Source organism: Falco cherrug, chromosome 13 (assembly GCF_023634085.1).
Source record: "Falco cherrug isolate bFalChe1 chromosome 13, bFalChe1.pri, whole genome shotgun sequence".
Classification (NCBI taxonomy): domain Eukaryota; kingdom Metazoa; phylum Chordata; class Aves; order Falconiformes; family Falconidae; genus Falco; species Falco cherrug.
This window is the reverse complement of record NC_073709.1, coordinates 24,002,610-24,024,083: the sequence shown is the minus strand read 5'-3', so window position 1 is coordinate 24,024,083 and position 21,474 is coordinate 24,002,610. Positions and strand designations below refer to the sequence as shown.

General features: G+C 38.8%; 1 protein-coding gene across 1 annotated transcript in view; it reads left to right on the top strand.

Annotated features, from left to right (window-relative positions):
* The first annotated feature begins 107 nt into the window (after window positions 1-107).
* The window catches only part of INTS7 (integrator complex subunit 7), a 31,208-nt gene continuing 9,841 nt past the window's right edge, over window positions 108-21,474 (top strand). The window contains exons 1-18 of the mRNA XM_055725846.1: window positions 108-256; window positions 470-599; window positions 1,468-1,614; window positions 3,682-3,819; window positions 4,320-4,366; window positions 4,881-5,080; window positions 6,590-6,712; window positions 9,154-9,271; window positions 10,245-10,379; window positions 10,959-11,056; window positions 11,703-11,942; window positions 12,655-12,792; window positions 13,505-13,711; window positions 17,279-17,473; window positions 18,235-18,338; window positions 18,732-18,800; window positions 19,953-20,085; window positions 21,243-21,341. Of these exons, the coding sequence (XP_055581821.1) occupies window positions 166-256; window positions 470-599; window positions 1,468-1,614; window positions 3,682-3,819; window positions 4,320-4,366; window positions 4,881-5,080; window positions 6,590-6,712; window positions 9,154-9,271; window positions 10,245-10,379; window positions 10,959-11,056; window positions 11,703-11,942; window positions 12,655-12,792; window positions 13,505-13,711; window positions 17,279-17,473; window positions 18,235-18,338; window positions 18,732-18,800; window positions 19,953-20,085; window positions 21,243-21,341 (2,412 nt within the window). The 5' untranslated portion in view covers window positions 108-165. The remainder of the gene's footprint in view (window positions 257-469; window positions 600-1,467; window positions 1,615-3,681; window positions 3,820-4,319; window positions 4,367-4,880; window positions 5,081-6,589; window positions 6,713-9,153; window positions 9,272-10,244; window positions 10,380-10,958; window positions 11,057-11,702; window positions 11,943-12,654; window positions 12,793-13,504; window positions 13,712-17,278; window positions 17,474-18,234; window positions 18,339-18,731; window positions 18,801-19,952; window positions 20,086-21,242; window positions 21,342-21,474) is intronic.

Below are 21,474 nucleotides of genomic sequence, written 5' to 3'. Positions count from 1 at the left end.
GGTTCTGCGGGCTGCAGCCGCCGCGGCTGGGGTGGTAGGTGGTGCGCGCGCCTCGGCGTCGCGCCTGCGCACGGGTGGGAGCGGCGGCGGGGCGGGGCGGGGCTGGGGTGGCGGGAGGGTGACCGCGCATGCGCGGCGGTTGTCCGCGGCGCTGAGGGGGCCGCTATGGCTGCCAGCGCCAAGTCCTTCCTGGCTGATGCGGGCTACGGCGAGCAGGAGCTGGACGCCAATTCCGCCCTCATGGAGCTGGACAAAGGTGGGGCCGCGCGGGCTCGGGGCTGCCGCCGGGCTGGGAGCGGGAGTGGGGCTGCCTGACCCCCGGGTCGCCGGCGCGCTGTGGGGGTGGCCCGGCCCCGCCGTCGGTCCCCGCGGCTGGGGGCTTCGTCCGTCCCGCTTCCCGCGGGCGCCGTGGTGGGGCGGGTTGTGGAGGAGCGCCGGTGTCGACAGTCATTGCTGTTGTCTCGTTTAGGCCTCAGGTCTGGCAAACTCGGGGAGCAGTGTGAAGCCGTCGTTCGTTTTCCCAGGCTCTTCCAGAAATACCCTTTCCCTATTCTCATAAATTCAGCTTTCCTGAAGCTAGCAGATGTTTTTAGAGTGGGGTAAGTAACATCAGTCAGTTCCCATCCGTTCCAATTTCTGATCCATAGTCATGCGTTGTGTCTTGGAGCGCTGCTGTGTTGGAGCCTGGGCAGTCATGGAGTGGTTTTGCTCTCCTGGTAGTACCACGGTGGTACTTACTCAGTGGAGGACAAGTTGTGTTCGACTGAAGCTTGCTGTCCTCGTCTCTAGTGGGCTTGAGTGGCTGTGAGTGATGAAGGACACGTGGTTCCTTCCCATCTGTCCAGATTTGAGGATTCACTTGCTGACAGGTGTAAACTGTGCTTCGTAGGCATGTTCAATGTCATCATTAATTAACAGATGAATGATCACACGTAAATTCCATCTCCAAGGAATGTTAATAACAAAGCCTGAAGTATAGCTTTTTCAAGTGCCTGATGTCTAAATGATGCATGTGATGGAACTGGAGCTACTTTGTAACAGCTTACAAAACTTACCTGTTGCTGTTGTGGAGTCTTCACTGTTAGCTCCAGGAGGGAAAAGAAAGTCATTCACAGCTGGCAATGGTAACTAGACTTTTCTATGTTAGTCCTGGATGTGTTTATCTAGTGGAATTAGATCCCGAAGTGTGCACAAAACGGGTACCTGCTGACACTCTTCCTCACCGGTGTCAGCAGTTCATTTCCCTGGAATTGGGCCTAAATTGGATGCTACCTGTACTAGATAATTAAATGATAGCGTGTTAATAGTCTCTCTTTTTACTATATCTACTTGAATATAATGTTTCTAAAGCATAAGCCTTGTCTTGTTTTAATTTACCCCTGGAAGTTTTTTACAAATAACTTTGTTTACAGTGTTTGAATTTTTATTATAAAGCAGCCTGATAAAGAAACGTGTGTCTTCCAACAGAAACAACTTCCTGAGGCTGTGTGTGCTGAAAGTTACTCAGCAGAGTGAGAAGCACTTAGAGAAGATCCTGAATGTGGATGAGTTTGTCAAAAGAGTTTTCTCAGTAATTCATAGCAATGATCCAGTTGCTCGAGCTATTACACTTAGGTATGTATTATATAAATGAACCTAATATACTTCACATTTCTAGCTAATTATTAGTATGGTAGTCTGGAATAACAAAATCTGTATCCACCACGAATGAAATGTAGGAGGCATCTTATACATTGCTTATAGAGTTAAAAGCAAAGACGTTGGTCTTTAGAGGGAGGGAATGATAAGGGTCTGTGATCAGAAGAACACGGTTATTAACCATTTGTGATGGTGAGAATTTTGTGGATGGCTCCAGGCAAAACAGAATTTGCAGTGTTGAAATTTTTTGTACTCAAGGAGGAAAACGAACCTGTTGTATGCATAACCCAGACAGTAGCTATATGCAATACATCCTGTGTTGCCTATGATATATTTAAATTGGGACCAAAAGGGAAATGCTTCCTTATGTGTCAAAATAATTTATGTGGAATTGTAACTGAGACTTATTTATGTGAACCTTGTTATGCTTGCACCTAGATCTTTCATTTATTGTTGCCCTAGAAGTTTACTGCTTGTTGGTCTCTGATCAATAACTTCTAAGGAAGTGCCATTGTATTATTGATTGCTTTGGACTTCCTGGGAATCAAATGGAAAAACAAAAAAAATTAAGCTATCTTTAATACCACTGTTTGGCTGCTTTTGTGTCTGTCTCTCTAATGCTATCCAACATGATCTTCTTAACTGCTTCTTCCAACTCCTGTGCAAGTGAATTTAAATGTGAAGAGAGCACTTTTCCCCTTTGTATTCTTCTTTTCTATCCACCTGGAACTGTTCCTGATTTCACTACTAAAAGATGGGAGACAGTAACAGGGGTTTGCTTGATTAGCTTACATATCCATTTTTTTCACCTTTTGATAGTCTATTTGAGTTTATACTTCCATGCTCTGGTGTCTCAGTTCTTTAGATTCAGTATATCTACATGTTTTCTGGTACCTTCACTTCAGTATTCTAACATAAGATAACAATTGTTGACTGGTATTGAGGGCTATCTTTACAGACTGCTAAAAATCCCAGGAATATGTTAATTTTGAAAAAATAATTAAATTACTGATCAGAGGTTGCATTAAGTAAAAAGTTAAAATCGCTGTTGATTCAGCAGTTTCAGGTGAAATTCTTCAGCTGATTTTGGTTTTGTCCTTCTTAAGTAGTGTCAGTAAGAAAGAACATGCTGAAAGAAAGATCTGCTAAAAACCCCTTTGTGCCTGTGAAACTTTATTGATAGTGCTCTGTGTAAATATTGGTATAGAACTCTTGCTAAAATTACCATCAGTGCAAATCCTGCATTCATTGTTCTATTAATTGGATTATGCTAAATATGTCTGAAAAGTATCTTGGAGATACCCTTAGCAAATAGATTGATTTTTCTCCTTTTTTTAACAGTTACACAAATGCATTGCACTATTTCCAGTAATAACCTTATTTCACATCAGCAAAAGGTCTTTGAAACAAATGATGAAAGTCAGGTATTTGTTTGCTTGATCATGGTACCACTCTAGAAACTGCTTTCGTAGCATGTGGTTAAAATTTATGACTGTTCAAACATTTGTCACTCACTTCTGCAGTCTTAAGTGGAAAGAGGGCTAGAAAAGATGGAAACAGTTCTCTAAACCTTGTTCTTTTTACCCTCCTAGACTACCACATATATCTGAATTTATATCACATGATATATCACACTTAATGTGTGTCTGAAAATAGCCGTCAGTACACTTTCATGTTAAATCTGTTGTACTGGTATCAGAGCTTGAATGTAAAAGCATCTGAAAAATACTTGTTCCTGATGCAGTAGTGCACTCTTAATTTTGTAAGAATCCTTGGTAAGTTTATTGCTGTGCCCATTTCAAACTAAAAGGAGTCAAAATGTAATATTTTTTTTTAATTAAACTACTGACATAAGCCACATGACAAGACTTCTTATCCTTTATTTATATGCCTATTTTTAGCATTTGTTTGTAATATGTGAAAAAGCACGTATTTATAGAAAAATAGTCTTCTAACCAGTGCTTCTACACTTCTGTTTAGTTTCATCTTGCATTTCTTCATGATCGTTGTTCTTCCTGATTTTGCTGTGATTTGTTTCTGTAGGATGTTGGGCAGCATGGCATCTATTATTCCAGAAAGGAAGAATGCACATCACAGTATTCGTCAGAGTTTGGATTCCCATGATAATGTGGAAGTTGAAGCTGCTATATTTGCTGCTGCCAACTTCTCTGCACAATCAAAGTAAGATGTAATTTTTTTCAGTTTTTTACATTACAGAGATTAGAAACCCTGTTGCCACTGGCACTCAAAAACCTTAATTATTCCTTCTGTAGTGCTACCCATGTCATTTATAGCAGAACATTTAATTGCATGCAGTAACAGTATTGTGAGGAAATCTGAATACAGGTTTTAACAGATTTTTTTTTTTTATTCCTAAATAGTAATGGAAAGCTCGTATATATGGGAATGCAAAGTGGAATAGCAGTTTTAATCAAGGATTATTTTACAGAAACTGTTAGGGAACAAAATGTAGGGCTGCTTGTCACTGACACATTTTTGAAAGCTTCCATTTTATTGTACAATCACGCCTACATGCAGGGGCTCTAAAACAACAGGTCTTGGCAAGCATCTTTAGTGAAAGTTTTTGTTGTTAAGACACAATGTTTGGTAGTACAGTTGATTTTTATTTTTACTTACTTTTTTTATTTTTCATTTCACCTCATACTTTGTCTTCTCTACAGGGATTTTGCTGCCGGAATATGTAATAAAATCAGTGAGATGATTCAAGGTACATATGTATAATAAATGATAAAAGGGAAAAGCTCTAATTTCTCTTGAGAATTCTTTGTTAGCCATATGTAAAGATTGTATATCGGAATGCTGTTGCCCTTATCCTCCAATGATTCCAGTTTTTAAATTAAATTAGCTAACCAATAATCTAACATCTGGCTCTTGTGTCCTATTGAAAATGAAGTTCTCAAAACACCCGTTTAGTAAAGAATAAAACTTTATCTATAGTATGATGAATAAACTTGCACAGATTATCACAGGTTGCTTCAGATGAGTTAGTGTGCATTACTTGCAATAAAGCAAGGAGCAACCTTCTCAGAGAACCACGGAAGTGCTTGATAGCGCTTTCATTATGCTGCTACTTAGTAGATGAGTTATCTGAAGCTGATGCAGGTGTCTGCACAACCTACATTCAGCAGTGGTAGCAATGCAGATGTATTTTGTGCCTCAGTATTGCCAAAAGCCAGTACAAAGGACTAACGTTCCACCTGTGTTTCTCTTCCTTGTTGCAGGTTTGGCCACTCCTGTGGACTTGAAATTGAAGTTGATCCCTATTCTGCAGCATATGCATCATGATGCTAGCCTGGCCTCCAGCTCCCGGCAGCTGCTTCAGCAGCTGGTAACATCATATCCCTCTACCAAGATGGTCATCGTTACTCTGCACACTTTTACTCTTCTTGCTGCTTCTTCTTTGGTTGACATTCCTAAACAGGTAGTTCTTCCTGATTCATTCCCTCAACTTAAAAGTGCAAAGTACGCTTATAAAACCCCTTGGATTTTATCTGATGCTGAAAATAAATTGTAATGGATATGCTAGGATGGGTTCTGTATGTGCTAGAGAAAACACCCTGAGAACTGTTGCTGCTGGCGTATTTCTTTGCCCTATCTGGTCCTGTTTTCCAGGTGGCCTCATCAAACACCAGAACCTTTCTTTACAGATCATAACCTTTCTATCTTTAAATCAACTGGAATTAAAATGAACGACAATCAGTTGGTATTTAGGAAAGCAAACACCCTGACTTTTTCTGCAAACATTTCATTTTACCTGTAGAACCTAGGCTTCTCTTCTCAATACTGTAATTTTCTTGGGTTTTGAGTGTCTTTTGCCTTCCTTGCATGCAAGCAAATGAATATTTCAATAGTGTAGAGTGCATTTAAAAATGTATTTCTTGAAGAACTCTGAGGAATTTCAATCTGTTCCTATAATTTAAGACTATGAACCAAGTTGTGGGAAAGCAGTGATGGAAAAATACAATGCTTTTATGTTCTGATAATGCGATTTGTGGATCTGATTTATATAGCAGGTCTGAACACGGTGACATTTGAGATTCATCCAACTAACCCTTCTAAAGTAGTCATGAAAATCTACCTCCTTTCTTTCAATTCTGTACAACTATAGAAGGCTGATGTCCGTTACTGTTAGACTAATAGCATTGATCTGCCTGAAATGTTTCTTGTATGGCTGATTTCTGTATTTCAGGAGATGCTTTTGATAATACTGATTCTATGCCAACTGAAATAGCATTAGAACACTTGATGTGATTTTTGTTTTTAATGATGATAACCAATGTGATTTAGGCTGTCTTTCTGCAACACAACAGCCAATGCTGCTTAAAAGTGATGTAGCCAGCATAGGCATGGAGAGCAAAATCATGGCCAGCATGTTCATGCTTTCATGTGCTGGCTGTTCTATCTCTGTAAATTTGCAGGCAATGAACACAGCAAAAGAAGTGCAATTAAGTATCACTTAACTTGAGAGAAATGGTTTGGGGGGGGTGGGCAGGGATATTTTCTGCTTGGGTTTTTGGCATGTCGGTTTTGCAATGTTAACTGCAGATCATGCAGACACGCAAATTAGCATCGAATGCCCAGAAGACTTGCTAGTAGCAGAATCATGACAGTATAAGGTGTTTACTGAGCTTCTCAGGGATGTTTTATATTTCTGCGAGTGCTGAAATAGCTCTCAAGGCTTCTCAGGGGTGTAGGGTGATGTAGAGAAGGATGTGTGAACAAGCAGTGCAGGATGGTAGAAATCGGCTGTCAAACTGTTTTAGCTTGCCATAGCATCAGAGCCTAAGTAGAACTTTTTCCTGTGGCAAGCAATCAGACAGAAAGTCAAATTGGTTTTGGCTGAGTATGCTCAAGACTTCTTCACAAATACTTTTGAAAATACTTCCTTCTGGTAGCATCTTTCTTAAACAATGAATTTACTTTGTTGCAGATCCAGCTGTTGTTGCAATACTTGAAGAATGACCCCAGGAAGGCTGTGAAGAGGCTTGCAATCCAAGATTTAAAGTTGTTGGCCAACAAGACACCACATACATGGAGCAGAGAAAATATTCAGGTTTATAAATTTCTTTAAGGTTTATTATGAAACTTTGCAATTAGTTTAAAATTTTTTTTTCAGAACAATTTTGGAGATAAAGGAAGGAAGAGCGTACATCTCCATATCCTAAAGTCAGGTTACTCTGGATATAGAGTTCATAGAATCATAAAATATCTTGAACTGGTTGAGTTGACCTATAAGGATCAAAGCTGAGGTATTATAACTGAGGAAAAGCTTGTGTAGTACTGTACGGAAATAATTTTTCCGTCTCACAAACGCATCTAAGATGATAGACGTGAGAGCTGAATATTTACACGAATCTTATAAATACTGGGTATATATTAATACCTTCATGTAAAAGGGAGAGTCTCTGTGCTATTTGTTAAAGCATGTCATCCAGCAAGGTATACTTGAAAGGACAAATGTAATTCTGACTTCATTTCTTAGGATTAGTAGCTCATTTTCAGTAGTATCCTTGTGGTTCCTATTGTATGAATGAGACCCTAGAAGCTGTTTATAGTGCATCTGTGTTATCTGGGGAAACAGTTGTTACAGTGTAGATAGTATTGCTTCTTTCTTTTAGTCAGTTACATACGAACATTTTTTTCTCCTTGTCTTTTTTTCTGGTAGAAATGACAATAGTAAATAACTTCAGGTTAGATTAATGGGAAAGTAAATATTTCAAGAACTTAATGGCACAGGCTTATAGCTCTACTTTTTTCTGGGTCTTTTTTTTCTCTGTTTTTACTACTCTTGAAAGCTACTCTTGATACATATGCGGTTGGATCTTAAGGCAGCTGGGAGGAAAAACTATGTGCGTTTTTGTTAATAACCATGTGAGAAATAAAGCATGTTTTGCTTTGTCTCCAGTTGTCAAATAAGATTATTTGAAGTGTGCAGAGGTTTTGTTTTAGTGTCTTAAGGTAGGTGTCCTGATGGTTGAAATGCATGTGAAAAGCTTTCATTGTTGTCAGACTAAACCAGTGACTGAGTTACAGCAAAATTGATGGACTGAAGCTTGTTAGTGCTTGCTGCATGGCGTGCAGAAGTGATAGTTTTTTCTGACTTCTGAAATATAAAGCCATTATTTTGAGTAGGGCAACTCTTTTCCATATGTTTAAATAACTTGGTAATGGTTATACAACAGGGACTAGAACAGACCCTCATTTTCTCATAGAAAAACCTGCTTGTATCTTTTTACCAACAAGAGTAGCAGTGGTGTTAATGTCTTCAGCATTTTGGGTTGGTCTGTGTAGGTCAGGTAGGAGAGGCTTGGTCTTTGTATTGTGGAGACTTCACTGATTTCTAGACACTAGCTTTAGAAGCTGTTGCTGTTGACACAGCAATCCTGCTGATTGTGAAGGTAACAAGCAGTCTGCGGCCCATCCTGCTAATTCTTTTGTGCTTCTGGCATTCTTCATAGTTACTGTTTCAAGTATGCTGTGTGAGTGGTGATCTAATAGCACTGGAGTAAAATACCAGTTTCTTGGGAGACATCAAGACTCATTTTCAACTCTAATCATTGTAACTTCTTCTGTCTGTTGATGCCATACTATTCAGTGGGTTAGCAGAATACTACAATGGTATGAATTACAAATTTAGTTAGGATTTAACACTTGCACCATATAAGAACATATATATGCCTGGTAAGAACACTATTTGGGCTTTTTATTAGTTCTGTGGAACTAATTCTATGTCATTGCTTTTCTTTATTGAGTTACTGGATGTTATCATTCAGCCTTGGTACTCTCTGGGGCAGGACATACTTATGTTTTCCATTTGTGCCTCATGCTGACTAAAAAAGCCTCCAAAACCAGTGAATGGCTACATTGTGGACAGTGTTGGCATAATGCATCTGAGAACAACATGTGTTTTAAAAATTATTCTGATCTCTGTGTGATAAGGCCTGAGGAGATCTGGCAAAAAAGCCACAAAAGCATGACAGGAGCTCTACTATAAACACGTTAAAAAATGAAATACGCTTCAAGATGTTTATCAAGAAACTTAAGCTGTATTCTGTAGGACACCAGGATTGTTACAGGAAATGACACTTCAAACTTCACTCTTGAGATATATACTTACATAGATCCCTGCGGGTTGTTATAAGGCAAAGTAATCAGTAAATATTGACTTACTTAAGACTGGGGAACTGTCTTAAAATCTTTTGCAATATTTGATCAGTGAGACCCAATAATATTTTTGCTACTGATTTTTAATTAATAGATGACTTCTAATCGGTGTTTCCTAGTATATGAGACCCACTCTCTTTTCTGCAAGCCATGTCCTCTGTCTTCTAAAACAGATGCTTCAGCACGTGACTTCTGACTTTTGATTTCAGTATAATATTTTCTGTGGGAAAATCTTGACTCTCACAACTTTTAATAGAGAAGTGCAACTATTAATACAGATAGCTCATGGGACTTCCTTTCCTTTGTATCTTTTGTCCTGCTAATCTTTAGGCACTCTGTGAATCTGCTCTTCACACTCCTTATGACAGCTTGAAACTGGGCATGCTGTCTGTTCTTTCCACGTTATCGGGGACCATTGCCATTAAACAGTACTTCAGCAGTGCTCCAGGTAAGAAAGCCAGATTAAGTGACTACCTTTGGCATTTCTAATGGGTTGGCTATCTACTGATAACTGGTTTCATCTAAACACTTTGTAGCATATTTTTAAACTTACTTTTGAACTTCAGAACACTAACTGAGGGTCAGACTGTGTTCATCTTATATAAACTTAAAATGGGATACTGTATACCCACGAATATTCATGGTCTAAAATTTTGTTCTGGATTTTGTGGGTAAAGAGCTATATGAAAGGGTTTTTTACCTTTGGGTCTTCAACTTTTTTTTCATTTTATGAAGAAATGTAATACCTCTCGAATAGCTGACCTGCATTCTACTTAAGGTGCTTTGAAACCATGGTTTTGCATAGTTTTTGAGTAGCATGGAGACTTAATGGTGCAAGAGTAGGCTGGTATGTTACTGTGGCACAGTGAAGCTATGCTACCCTTTGTGGGAATGACCTGCTGTGGTAGCAGGTGAACCTTCCTGCCTTGTGACTATATTCTGGAGAAATAGAGTTGGCATTTTAAAGTCGTTCAAGGTATCTTGTTCTTAAAATGATGATCATACTTTTATTTTTTCTTCTTCAAAGCCCAGCTACTTGGGCTGCAGAGTTGGAGAAAAAAAGTACATCCTCTTCAGTCATTCTGGCATGTCTTAATGATTAATAGGCTCACCAGCTTTTTTTAAGCAGATGCAATATTTCTGAGTCCCTGAAACATTAGCCTTCAGACCCAGATATTCTTTCTCACGTATGTCTAATTTGTATAATGTTCAAGAAGGGAGGGAGAGCCTCTGTTTGAGTGTGGGGAGAAAGAGAGAAAGGTATGTTTTCATCCTACCCTTAAAAAATATGGGGGAAAAAAATCCTAAATCAATATAGGTTTGTTGTTTTGGTGGGTTTTTTAATGAATATGCTTGAAAAGATCTGTGGTGTAATTCTGGATTGTGATATTTTATGTCCTGTTTGCCCTGTCTTTACTTAGGAACGACAGCTACAACCGCAAGATCGCTTGATTTAGTAAAACTAGCACAGGAGTGCTGTTATCATAATAACCGTGGCATTGCAGCTCATGGCGTGAGAATTTTGACCAATATATCAGCCTCCTGCCAGGAAAAAGGTAAATGAAAGCAACGACAATGAAATTTGTCTGTTTAGTCAGGCTTATGCACTTAACGCCCATTAACTGGTCTTGTCTGTGAACCTGTCTGTAAATCTATCTGATCCTTGATGCTGGTTAGGGGGAATGGGGACTATAACCTAGTAGAAAATATTTGGTATGATTTTGTGAATAGCTGGGAAGATTCCATCTTAATCTAATTTAAAGAAAAGTACTGGGCGCAGTAGAACTCGTGCTCAATAAATGCTTGTCTTACCTTTGCTGTAAGACTAATGAATTGATGTCAACATTTTAAAAAATATCTTTGCACAAAGTCTGTTGCAAAAGAATGTGGACTAAGACTTGTAAATGTCCTGTTAGACTTATGCATGCTCTATAAATGTCATGGTGTGACTGCTGAATATAGTTACCCAAGACATGGCATGGCAGAATTGTTTCTAAATCAAAATAAGGTAAGGCAGAAGTATTAGGAAGATACTTATCTGTCATGACTGCAACACCAGTGCAAGCATTACACTGTTTATGTTCAGAAAACATAACAGGGAACTAACTTACTCTGCTTTTCTTTTCTTTTCTTAGATCTTCTGCCTTTGGAGCAAGATGCAGTTTTTGGCTTAGAAGCTCTTCTTGTTCTTTGTAGTCAAGATGACAGTCCAGGAGCTCAGGCAACCTTGAAGGTGACATTACTGTTGCTTTCCCCTAGCACAGCTTAAGTTACAGTAATAGCTTGTATAACAAAGGCTAGCATGCACCACATGGTGGAAGCATAACATACTGGAAGGAAACAAAGATTTTTTTCAATGTTTTGCCTGTAATCAGGGCTCAGATTGGTAGAACAACTGAGCACAACTATAGTGCAATTCGTGGCAGCTCTAGAGTAAGTTGACTGCTTGGGGCGGGGAGAAAGGGGGAAAGCATTCCTGTGAGAGGAACAGCTATAGGGATGGAGGTGCCTCTGGAGGACAAAGAATTTTGGAGATGGGTATGCAATGTACGTGGTTACAATGTTTGTATAAACTATTATTTTTATTTTCCCACTTCATAAGCAGTTACCAGTAGTTTTATCTAGTTATTTACCTGTAAAGGCTGGTTGTATGAGAAAGAAGATTATTGTTCTTGAATTTGTGATGTGTTTTTGCACTGTGAGCTCAGGGACAGAGGCTTGGGCTCTTAGAAAAATCTCATCTTTTGTAGAGTATATGGTTCTGAAAATACCAGATCTTCTATATTTCTGCAGTCATACTTGCAGATCAGTGTGTTTGACTTTTTGTATTTTTAAGTAGACATTGTGCTTACTGTACCTGTTGATTGTGTGAATTGCAGATCACATTAACTTGTATGGTGAAGCTGGTGAAGTGCCGTCCTCACCTGAGTCAGTCAGTAGTTGAATCCCTGCTGACTCAGTTGCACAGTGCCCAGGACACTGCTAGGATTCTCATGTGCCACTGCTTAGCAGCTATTGCCATGCAGCTGCCTGTCTTAGCAGATGGGATGCTGGGAGACCTAATGGACCTCTACAAATTAATTGGACGATCTGCCACAGATAAGAAACAGGAACTCTTGGTAAGACCTCCTGGTGAATAGCTCTTGATGGGTGAAGTCCATATAAACTACTGTGGATGGATTTTATTTAAAAAGGCAGCTAAGCCGTTTGTTATGTCCAAGTTGATGTGCCAGTCTATAGTAACTGTTTTCAGTTTTACTTCAACTTCTATTTCTGTCAGTGTTCAATGTGAAGTAGCTCACAGATGGAGCAGAACTACGCAGTGTATTCCATTATATTTTCCAGCAGATGGCACTGCTTAGACAAACCTAGCTACTGAAATTGGGGGATCTGTAAAATAATGGTTATAGAAAACCAAAATGGCATTTTGCTCAATTTACATATAGTACTTGGATGCCCATGACTTCTACTATACTGTGAGAGATAAAAATGCTTTTTTGACATCCATTTGAAAATGTATTTTAATTTTAAGAAAGAAATTACAGACTTCATCTGAATTTATTTGGAGCATTTGAATTACCTCAGTTAAAAGCCACAGTAAAGAGTCTTTAAGTGACAGATGACTTTCATTTACAAGAAATACTTGGGTTGCCATAACAACTTGAAAGATAGAAGTCTGAGAAAAGTTCCTCAGTTAAAATGCATATGTAGTTTGGAGTCCAAAATCAGTCAAATAATTTCTGGTAGTTTAGGAAACAGCTGGCTTTTTTTTTTTCTTGTTTTGTTTAGTTCCTGATCTATAACCTTCTTCACCCCTCCACTCTTCCTTAGGTTTCTCTTGCCACGGTGATATTTGTTTCCAGTCAGAAAGCTTTATCTTCAGAAATCAAAACTGTTATAAAACAACAGCTTGAGAATTCTTCCAATGGATGGACAGCCTACAGGATAGCCAGACAGGCTTCCAGAATGGTAAGTGAAAATACCTGGAGGAAAATGGTTTGATGTGGTTGGGCAGATGCTAGTGATTTCTTGGATTTAGAAAAAGAAAATAAGGAAAATAGTAGGATTGGGGATGAGGAAATGAATGTGGGGTCAAAAAAAATAATTTCCGTCTTAATTTCCTGGAATGCTGATTCAGATATATATGCCATTTAGGGTAGTCATCCCATCAGGTTAGTTTTTCACTTGTCTTTTTGAAGTATTTGAGAAGAATGTAATGACCTGGTACTTCCTTGAGCACATGCCTAATCTGCATTGTGTGGCTGCTCTTTAGAAGGTGATATAGGCCATCCTGATGTCTGCTTCTCCAGTGTGAGGGAAGGAGAAGACACAGTTTCCCTTTTCCCTTCAGTAAAGTCACAGCTGGGGTCAGAATTATGTAGAAACCCTAGTATGAGATGCTGGGATAAAAGTAAATTTTGATATTTGTTTCTCCTTTTGTTGAACTATTTTGTGTAAATAAATACTACGTTTTATACAGGCTGATGCTTCCATAAAATAAACATTTGTGCTTCTATTTATTGTTAGGAATGTCATGATCAAATAACTGGAAGTTTCAGTAATTCTATTTATAAAGTAAGGGTAGTTTTGGAGATGTTACTGTTTTCTTATTTGTATTCGTTTCATAGAAATCCACAGCCTTCTTTCATGTCTCCTCTTGGAAACACTCTTGTCATTACAGGGCAACCATGACATGGCCAGAGAACTGTATCAAAGCCTGCTGACTCAAGTAGCTTCAGAACACTTCTACTTCTGGCTGAACAGCTTGAAGGAGTTCTCCCATGCAGAACAGTGTCTGACAGGTTTGCAGGAGGACAACTACAGCTCAGCACTTTCTTGCATTGCTGAAGCTTTAAAATCCTATCACAAAGGAATAGCATCGCTGACGGTTAGCACAGATCTTCTACTTTAGTGATGATGTTTCTGTATACTGCAGCAAGTCTTTTTGGTTTCTCTTCTTAAACCTCTGACAAGTTTTTAAAGACATCAGACATCTGCCAGACTCTCTTTCTGAGAGGACTGCAGGGAAGAGTTAGTTGTAACACACTGCATCTTCAGAGGGAAGATCCTCAGCTAAGTGTGATTAGCTAGACTTATCTTTTTTTTTCCCCCCACTTCTTCTTCACCCCCCACTTCCTGCCTTGATCAAATCATATGATATGTGACAGATCTTTTAAAAAGTTACAGTACTTAAAATTTTCCACTCCTTGTCTTGGCTGAATAAATACTATTGTAATAATAGGACATCATTCTTGAGATGTGGAGAAGGGTTTAATTGCCTTCCTCCCTCTTGCTGAGTTCATGTTGACTTGTATTTGATAATGTGATCCTATAGAATCCTAACAACACTCAACACCAGTTTAGTGGGAGGAGAGAGGACAATTCAGTCTCATCAAATCAACAGAGTTCAAATGGTACCTGCTTTTATGCAAATACTTTCTGCTTTTCTGAAGTGGTGAAAATGCCAAGAAGCTGTGTGATGTCTGTGAATGTAAACAAAAAAAGCATTAATGAATACAGACCTTCAGTTCTTACTGTTAAGTGGCTCCTTAACAAAAGACGATCTGGCTTCACACAGCGCTTGCTTTCATGTTTTAGTTTGCATGAAGAAACCTTTACATACAGTTTTTTGTATGTCTTTTGAATGAAGCTGCTCTCCCCCTGCCCAGCACTGGAACTGTCAGTTTTGTAACAATTTTGATATTAATGTTTAATAAAGTTCAGATATTACTGTTTATTAATAAAACTATCCCTGAATAATAAGCAGGAAGGATGTAAATTTTACACCTTTGTCCTTTGAGAGAAAGCTCCATTGTTCCTGAAGTATGTCTTTAACTTGTTGACTGAGTGAATAAGGCTTTTAATTCAGTATTTCAAGATTTCTCCAATGTCTAGAAGACATTGAGGGGGGACCTCATCTAATTAGATGTTCATATTTAATACAGGCAGGAAAATAAGCTCTTTAAATAGGTCATTCTGTGATTCAGTAATTTAGTTAGCCTTTCCCTAGAGTTCAGGGTTTTTTTCTGTTGAAGGATTCCAGTCATCTCCTTGGCTGACTTCACTTCCTGCATGTTGCACATAGGTATTGCACCCAGAAAAACACTTCCTTGTGAGTTGTTGTGGTCCAGAGTAGTAAGTACAGGTTTCAGAGGGCTAGAAAAGAGGAAACTGAGTGTTACTGCTGGCTGTTGCTGACTTGTTGCACTGCTCTGGACAAATTCCTAACCATGCTGCAGTGTATCAGTTGTGAAAGGAGCCAGTCTCTGATTGTATCTACAGAACACAGCATCTTGAAGGAGTGAAGTGCCATAACATGCACATGATAGTTTTACTGCTATAGACTTCTTCTGTCTCTCCCCTATGACTTTGCTGCTGCTGTTTTAGTGTAGAGCATGACTCAGCACTGTCGGTTCCAGACACCATTAGTGCATATCATGAACCCTGTGTAGCTTGTCTGCTTTGTAGCAGGAAGACGCTTTGCTGGTAAATCTGTTGCAGATATTTGGTCAGCCCAGTTTAGCAATGATGAAATATTTACAGTGTCTGATCTTGTCAGAAAATTTCTCAATTCCTTCTTGATATGCATGCAACTGTCTTGCATTGCTATATGCAAGATGCTCTTTCATGTGAGCTAGTCTGCTTGAGGAAAAAAATCCCATTACTTTATGGATGAAGGGTGTTGGGGGGATGGCAGGGACTTATCATAGAGCATATTGGCCACAGTCCCCATCTGTCTCACTGAGTACTTATTTGTATAGTTTTTGAATAGGACCTGCTCTTTCTGGCGCAGAACATGCATCATGTTGAAAGCATTGTGTTTGTTTTTCACTGCTGGTAATCTAGAGAAGATGCAGAACTTGAACAAAGCATTAACATAATCATTGATTAAGTAGCACTAACTCCAAATATGTTGATAACAAGTGGCGGTGGTTGAAGGACTTGGCTGAGCCAAAGAACTCTGTCATTTTCAAAAAAGAATTGTAACTCATTTATTGCCCATGGCTATATGGGTAGCAGATAAGGTAAATTGCAGTATTAATGAGGCAAGCTTGTATTTCCATTTACAAGAATGGAGTCCAATTTGTGCTACTAAAAATGTCTGGATTTTCTGATACAAGTACTGGTACTTTACTCTCAATAAAAGCGTGTAGTCTCTGTAGAGCAATTACTGTGCAGCGAGATCTCTTCTACAGAGGGTTTTCTGAAACCACCCTTGCAGAATAAACTGAACTATTTCCATTCAAAAGGGATTTTTTAATGCTCTTGGAGAAATGAAAATGAAGTGATAGATAAGAGAGGCTAAATGGCTCAAGAGAAGAAATAGTCTTATTTCTTTGGCTGAAATCTAGTTTAGTGGTTGCAGTTGGCTGATGTTTTCTCATTTTAGTGAGTAGTGGGCCAGTTCTCAGTGGTTGGGATGTTTTGTGAGGAACTAGTTTGCTGCTTTCCTGCCAGCAGAAGTGGTTCTTACTAAGGTTTTGGGATAGATTGTAACAACTTGCTTCCAGAAGTAATCTTTTCTGGTGAGGAATAAAAAGCACTGGTGGAAGGTATGTGTGAGTTTAACATCCATTCTGTGAGTAAGAGAAGGTTCCAGTTCTTTGTTTTGCAGGTGGCTTTTTCCCCCCTAAAGGAAAAAAGTGTACTCTTCTCAAAATCCAGCAGTATAAGAAAAGGTAGTAATAAGAATAAAAGGATTTTTTTGCCTTAAGTAGTATCAAATCTCAAGCGCTCCAGCTTACTCCCTCCTGGGTGTCCTAAGCTGTCACAGGTGCTTCTACAAGTCAGATAAGCTCCCAAAGTCTTAGGGAACAAAGTTTCACAGAACCATATATGCTAAATAATAGCATGTCTACCATTATGGAGTTCTCTTATTTATTGTTGCTAGTTGTCACTGAACTGTGTCTAGTCTTCATCAAATGTGAGGTTCAGTGCCTTCCTAATGTTCCTGTCTATTTCACAGTTAAAAAAAACCAAACCAAAGGTTGTATTACCCCTTCTGCTTGCTGCAGGTAACTTAGGCAATTCTTTCTTTTCTGGCTGATGCAGGGAATCACTTTTTCAGTCCTTTGTTTCAGGTTGCCTTACAATTCGGTGTGCTTTCCTGTAGTAAGGACTGTCTGGACTAATGTAATTTGAAGTCTAAGGCCTGGCCTTGGAGGAAGAGGAAATAGGTGCCCTAATAAATAGCATTTTAACAGCTTGTCACATTTGTTACAAGGGTGATTGCTTGCTTGAAATACAGCTTAGTAATTAGCTGACTTCTGTGTTGTTTATATTCAGTATGATTTAAATTAAGCAAATCTACTAAATGTAGCCTTAAAAAAAGCAGCTTTCAGAATTGAACTGAAGGGTTCTGTTGTCTCGTGAGACAGTTCAGTGACATTGTAAAGTTACTTTATCATGTTTGCTTTCAACCTAGATTGCCAGCATTCCTATTACTGTGTTTCAGGCTGCTAGTACACCACTTAATCCTCTGAGCTTCCAGTGTGGGTTTGTGAAACTCAGGATTGACCTTCTGCAAGCTTTTTCTCAACTTATTTGTACCTGCAACAGCCTAAAAACGAGTCCACCACCAGCTATTGCCACAACAATTGCTATGACATCAGGAAATGATCTCCAAAGGTGTGGACGCATCTCTAACCAGGCATGTATTCTTGTTCCACTCTTGTGCAGTTACATTATGGCTCTGGTGTGAATGTTGCTTCTCAGCAAACATATCTGATGAAAGAAAAGTGGTAGTAAATAGTTTTGCTAGATAGTGGGCCTTGGCTTTCACCTGTCGCTATAAAAAAAGTCTGCCTGTAGCAGGCCATATTTTGAAGTTGAGCATGTATGTACGTTTTCTCACACATTGATGCACACAGCTCCCAAGGACATGCATGCAGTTAAGCCACTCGGTACACTCAAACTTGCAAGACCTTTCACACCTTGATTCGAAACACCTCGGATACTGTGATTACACTTTAGGATCATAATGCAACTTCTTTTGATAAGTGTTGGCAACTCACTTGATACCATACAGAACACCAAAGCAGTCTGCTTCTAAAATGCATGTACCCTTCAAGAAGGAATCAGTGGGTAGTCTTTCAAAGACAGAGCAGTTTGATTGACCAGTAGGAGTTGGAGGAGGTTGGTGGTTGTTTTGTTTTGCTTTATTTTTAACCCAAAGAGGATATGTTGGTGGTACATTACAGGAAAAATATCTGTTTGATGTGTGGACAATAAAAATCACCAAAGGAACAGGCTATCTGTGTGAAGAAGCAAGAAATTTATATGTTTTGCCAGAGTATGTTGTCTTACTCCTTCAGTGTTGTATGTTTAATGTTTTAATGTGGTTTTCTGGATGTGTGGGGCTTTGATTTTGTTTTGATTTGATTTTTTTGACTAGTAACATTGCCTCTGTAGATGAAACACTCAATGGAGGAATTCCGAAACCTGGCTACGCGGTATGGAGATCTGTATCAGTCATCTTTTGATGCAGACTCAGCAACTCTAAGGAACGTAGAGCTGTATCCTTTTAAAATCTTAGAAATGGTCCACTTCCCTTCTCATGTGACCAGCATGAAGCTTAGTAATCCTTTTTTCTACAAAGACTGGCACAAAGTCATCTTGAAATTAGTAATGTAAAAATTAGGTACCAGTTGCTTAAAACCTATTTGGAAATAAACATTGCCATACTATTGTCAGGAATTACTTTATGAAACAAATTACGACACAAAAATTGCAACAGCATAAAACTTGGGATTTTCATGGCTTTTGCTCTGCATTTACTGAAGGAGTAATGACTGCAGGATTACTTCACAAAAGCTAGAGAAATAAGGAAAAGTGCCAGTAAATATACTGCATGTCTTGGTTTAGGTGCCAGTTTTGTAAATCTTCCAACTCCTTAGTATTAAGATCAGACAACAGCAGAGCTGCCTGTTAATTTCACATGCAATAGAAGCTCTGATTTTGGATCCAGAATCTGCAAGGTATGTTTGATAATTAACTTTCTACTCCTTTGCTATTTTTTTCTGAATTCTTGGGGCTTTAAGCCTAGGAATTTGAAGAATGTTGAGAAAGCTTCTCAGTGGACTCTTCTAATTCTACTCTGGGCAGGCTTGAGGACCTGTTGCTGCTGTGCTATACCTGGCAGGCTAGGAACTGTGTTTTGAGTTCTGTATTTTATACAGATTTTGCTCTTGAGAGCACTATACAGAACTTATCTTAAATATAGGCTTATATTAAAAGAAAAAAAACACTTTTAATCTCCTCTTTAGCTACCTGTTTTAACTTATGTCATTGTGTGTTAGCTCCTATACCTACTGTCTGCACTTGTAAGCACAGATTATTTTCCTTCAGGGTCCTGAAAATATATGCACTAAATTAGTTTAATCTCCTAATGTAAATCCATTGCCTCTGGCTCTTTTTAACAGTGAAGGTATACCCACTAGAAAATCACATTGAAGTACTTATGGATTGAATCAATCACTCTTTAAAACTGCCAGGCTGAGATTAAATGGAAGATAATGTGGATAAACAGATTTTTAAATGTATGATTTTTATAACTAAAAGTACAAGCAAACATCTGAAGTGACTGTCCTCATGAATTAGACATTGTTTAGAAGGTGTATTAATCATACTTGTAAAAAGTATGAAGCCATGGATTTCAAAACATGGGATCCCTAGGAGATGGAATTGTATTCGAAGCCTGAGATTATAAACTTCCAGAATTAGTTTTAACTCTGGCTGGCGTTCTTGCTTTTTCTTGAGTTGTGAGACTTTAAAAAACTTTATAAACATTGCAGGCTTAAATAAAAGCCAGTGGAATTAAACACTGCAGGCTTAAGTAAAAGCTAGGGGAATTAAGACCTGTAACTGCTTCAAGTGAGAGAAGGTGGGGACAGAAAGCAGTGGGTAAGCTGTAGTTAAGTAAAGGTTTAAATGTAAAGGGCAAGTCTTATAGTGGAAAGATAATAAGGGAACAGAGGAAATGGTTTGACAGTTCATTTGTAATGGATTTCAGGTTGTAACAAAGGGTGATCTTGTTGGACCCATTCGGGTGTGAGAGCCTCCTAGGTCACGGTGAGGAAAGTACGTTAGACAGGATGAAAACTTGTTTTGTTTTGGGTTTTTTTCTTTAGTTTCCAGGAATATAGCTCAAATGGAACAGCACATGTTGAGAGTGAATATGAAAGAAGAATGATGTCTGTATTTAATCATGTACTGGAAGAAGTGGAATCCCTCAACAGGAAGTATGCTCCTGTGTCTTACTTGGCAAGTAGCAGTTTTAAATGTATAATTCTGTAGACTAAGTTTCCAAAGACATGGCAACTCAGTATATTTGTGGTGGTCAAGAAACTGAAGAGTGCACTTGATTAATTAACGTAACCTCTTGCTGGCACAAAGCATCTCTATGAAGACTCACTGCTTCAAAAATACTTCAAAAAAGGTTCTGCAAAGACATTTGTAACCGTACAGATTAAAAATAGTGTTTTAAAAATTCTGATACTAAGAATATAGCAGATGCTGGTAAGATACCTAAAAGGAATTGTTGTCCTACCACACACAGCACTGGAGGGTCCAGCACTAGCCTAGCTTTGGTTGGTGAGTCGTTGGCAGTTCATGCTGTGTTTTGTGAGTATAGCGTTCCCCTTATCAGTGCAGGTCATCAGAGAACACAATGTAAAGTGTGCTGTATGCAAACAGTGAGCTGTAAGTGATAACTTAACGCCTTTACAGGGCTGGTATGGTTTCTTCTTTTACTGTTGGTGAACATCATAAAACTGAAGTGCATGTTGATGGGAATGAGGTACTTAATTTGTCACGGCTGGCATCTATTTGCCTTCTTTCTGAATTCAACAGTCCTTACCAATTCCAAATAGAATAGAAGAATGAGTAACGTAAAATATAGCGAAGGTAAACCCTGTAAACTTGGTTATCACCGGCTCCGTATCAGTGCAGCTTGGTGACTTCAGTAGCACTCCCTTTGCTCATCTGAGCCAGAAGGATGGTGTAGTGCAGTAGGGAAGAGACTTAAAACTTAATTATCGCACTGCATTAAGTTGTGGTAGATGCCGGTCTTGTTCGCTTGGAGAATTGTTTATTTCAGAATTTGTGTGTGAGGGTTTTGTGTATGAGCATTTCAAGCAGATCCTGCTCTGCTGACCATAACGCTAGGACTGAAATTATTTGGATTTTTTCTTTTTCTTGGCCTCCTTGTTCTTTCCAGAGCAGAATAACTTCTTCATGAAGGGCAGAATATAAATAGGCTGAATGTAGTCATCATAGCGGCTGTTGCTCTATGACTGTATCAGTATATTTCTGCACTTCTAGTGGAAACTATTACAGTTTCAATAGCATGAGTAAATGTCTTTTTCCTATGCTATGAATGATGATTTTTTTCTCTACTATTCTGGTTCTGTTTCTTACAGCATACAGCTTGTCTGTGCGATGCTGTCATTGCATTGTTGAAGGTACCCCTTTCATTTCAGAGATACTTTTTTCAAAAGCTGCAATCTACAAGCATTAAGGTAAGTGTACTGCTCAAATGTGGCCTAAAATTACTCTTTATAGAGTCTTTACTTCATGACAAAAGTCTTACTGAAGGCACAAAGTTTCAGCATTTCTACTGAAGATACTTAAACGCAAATAGCATCTGGGTTT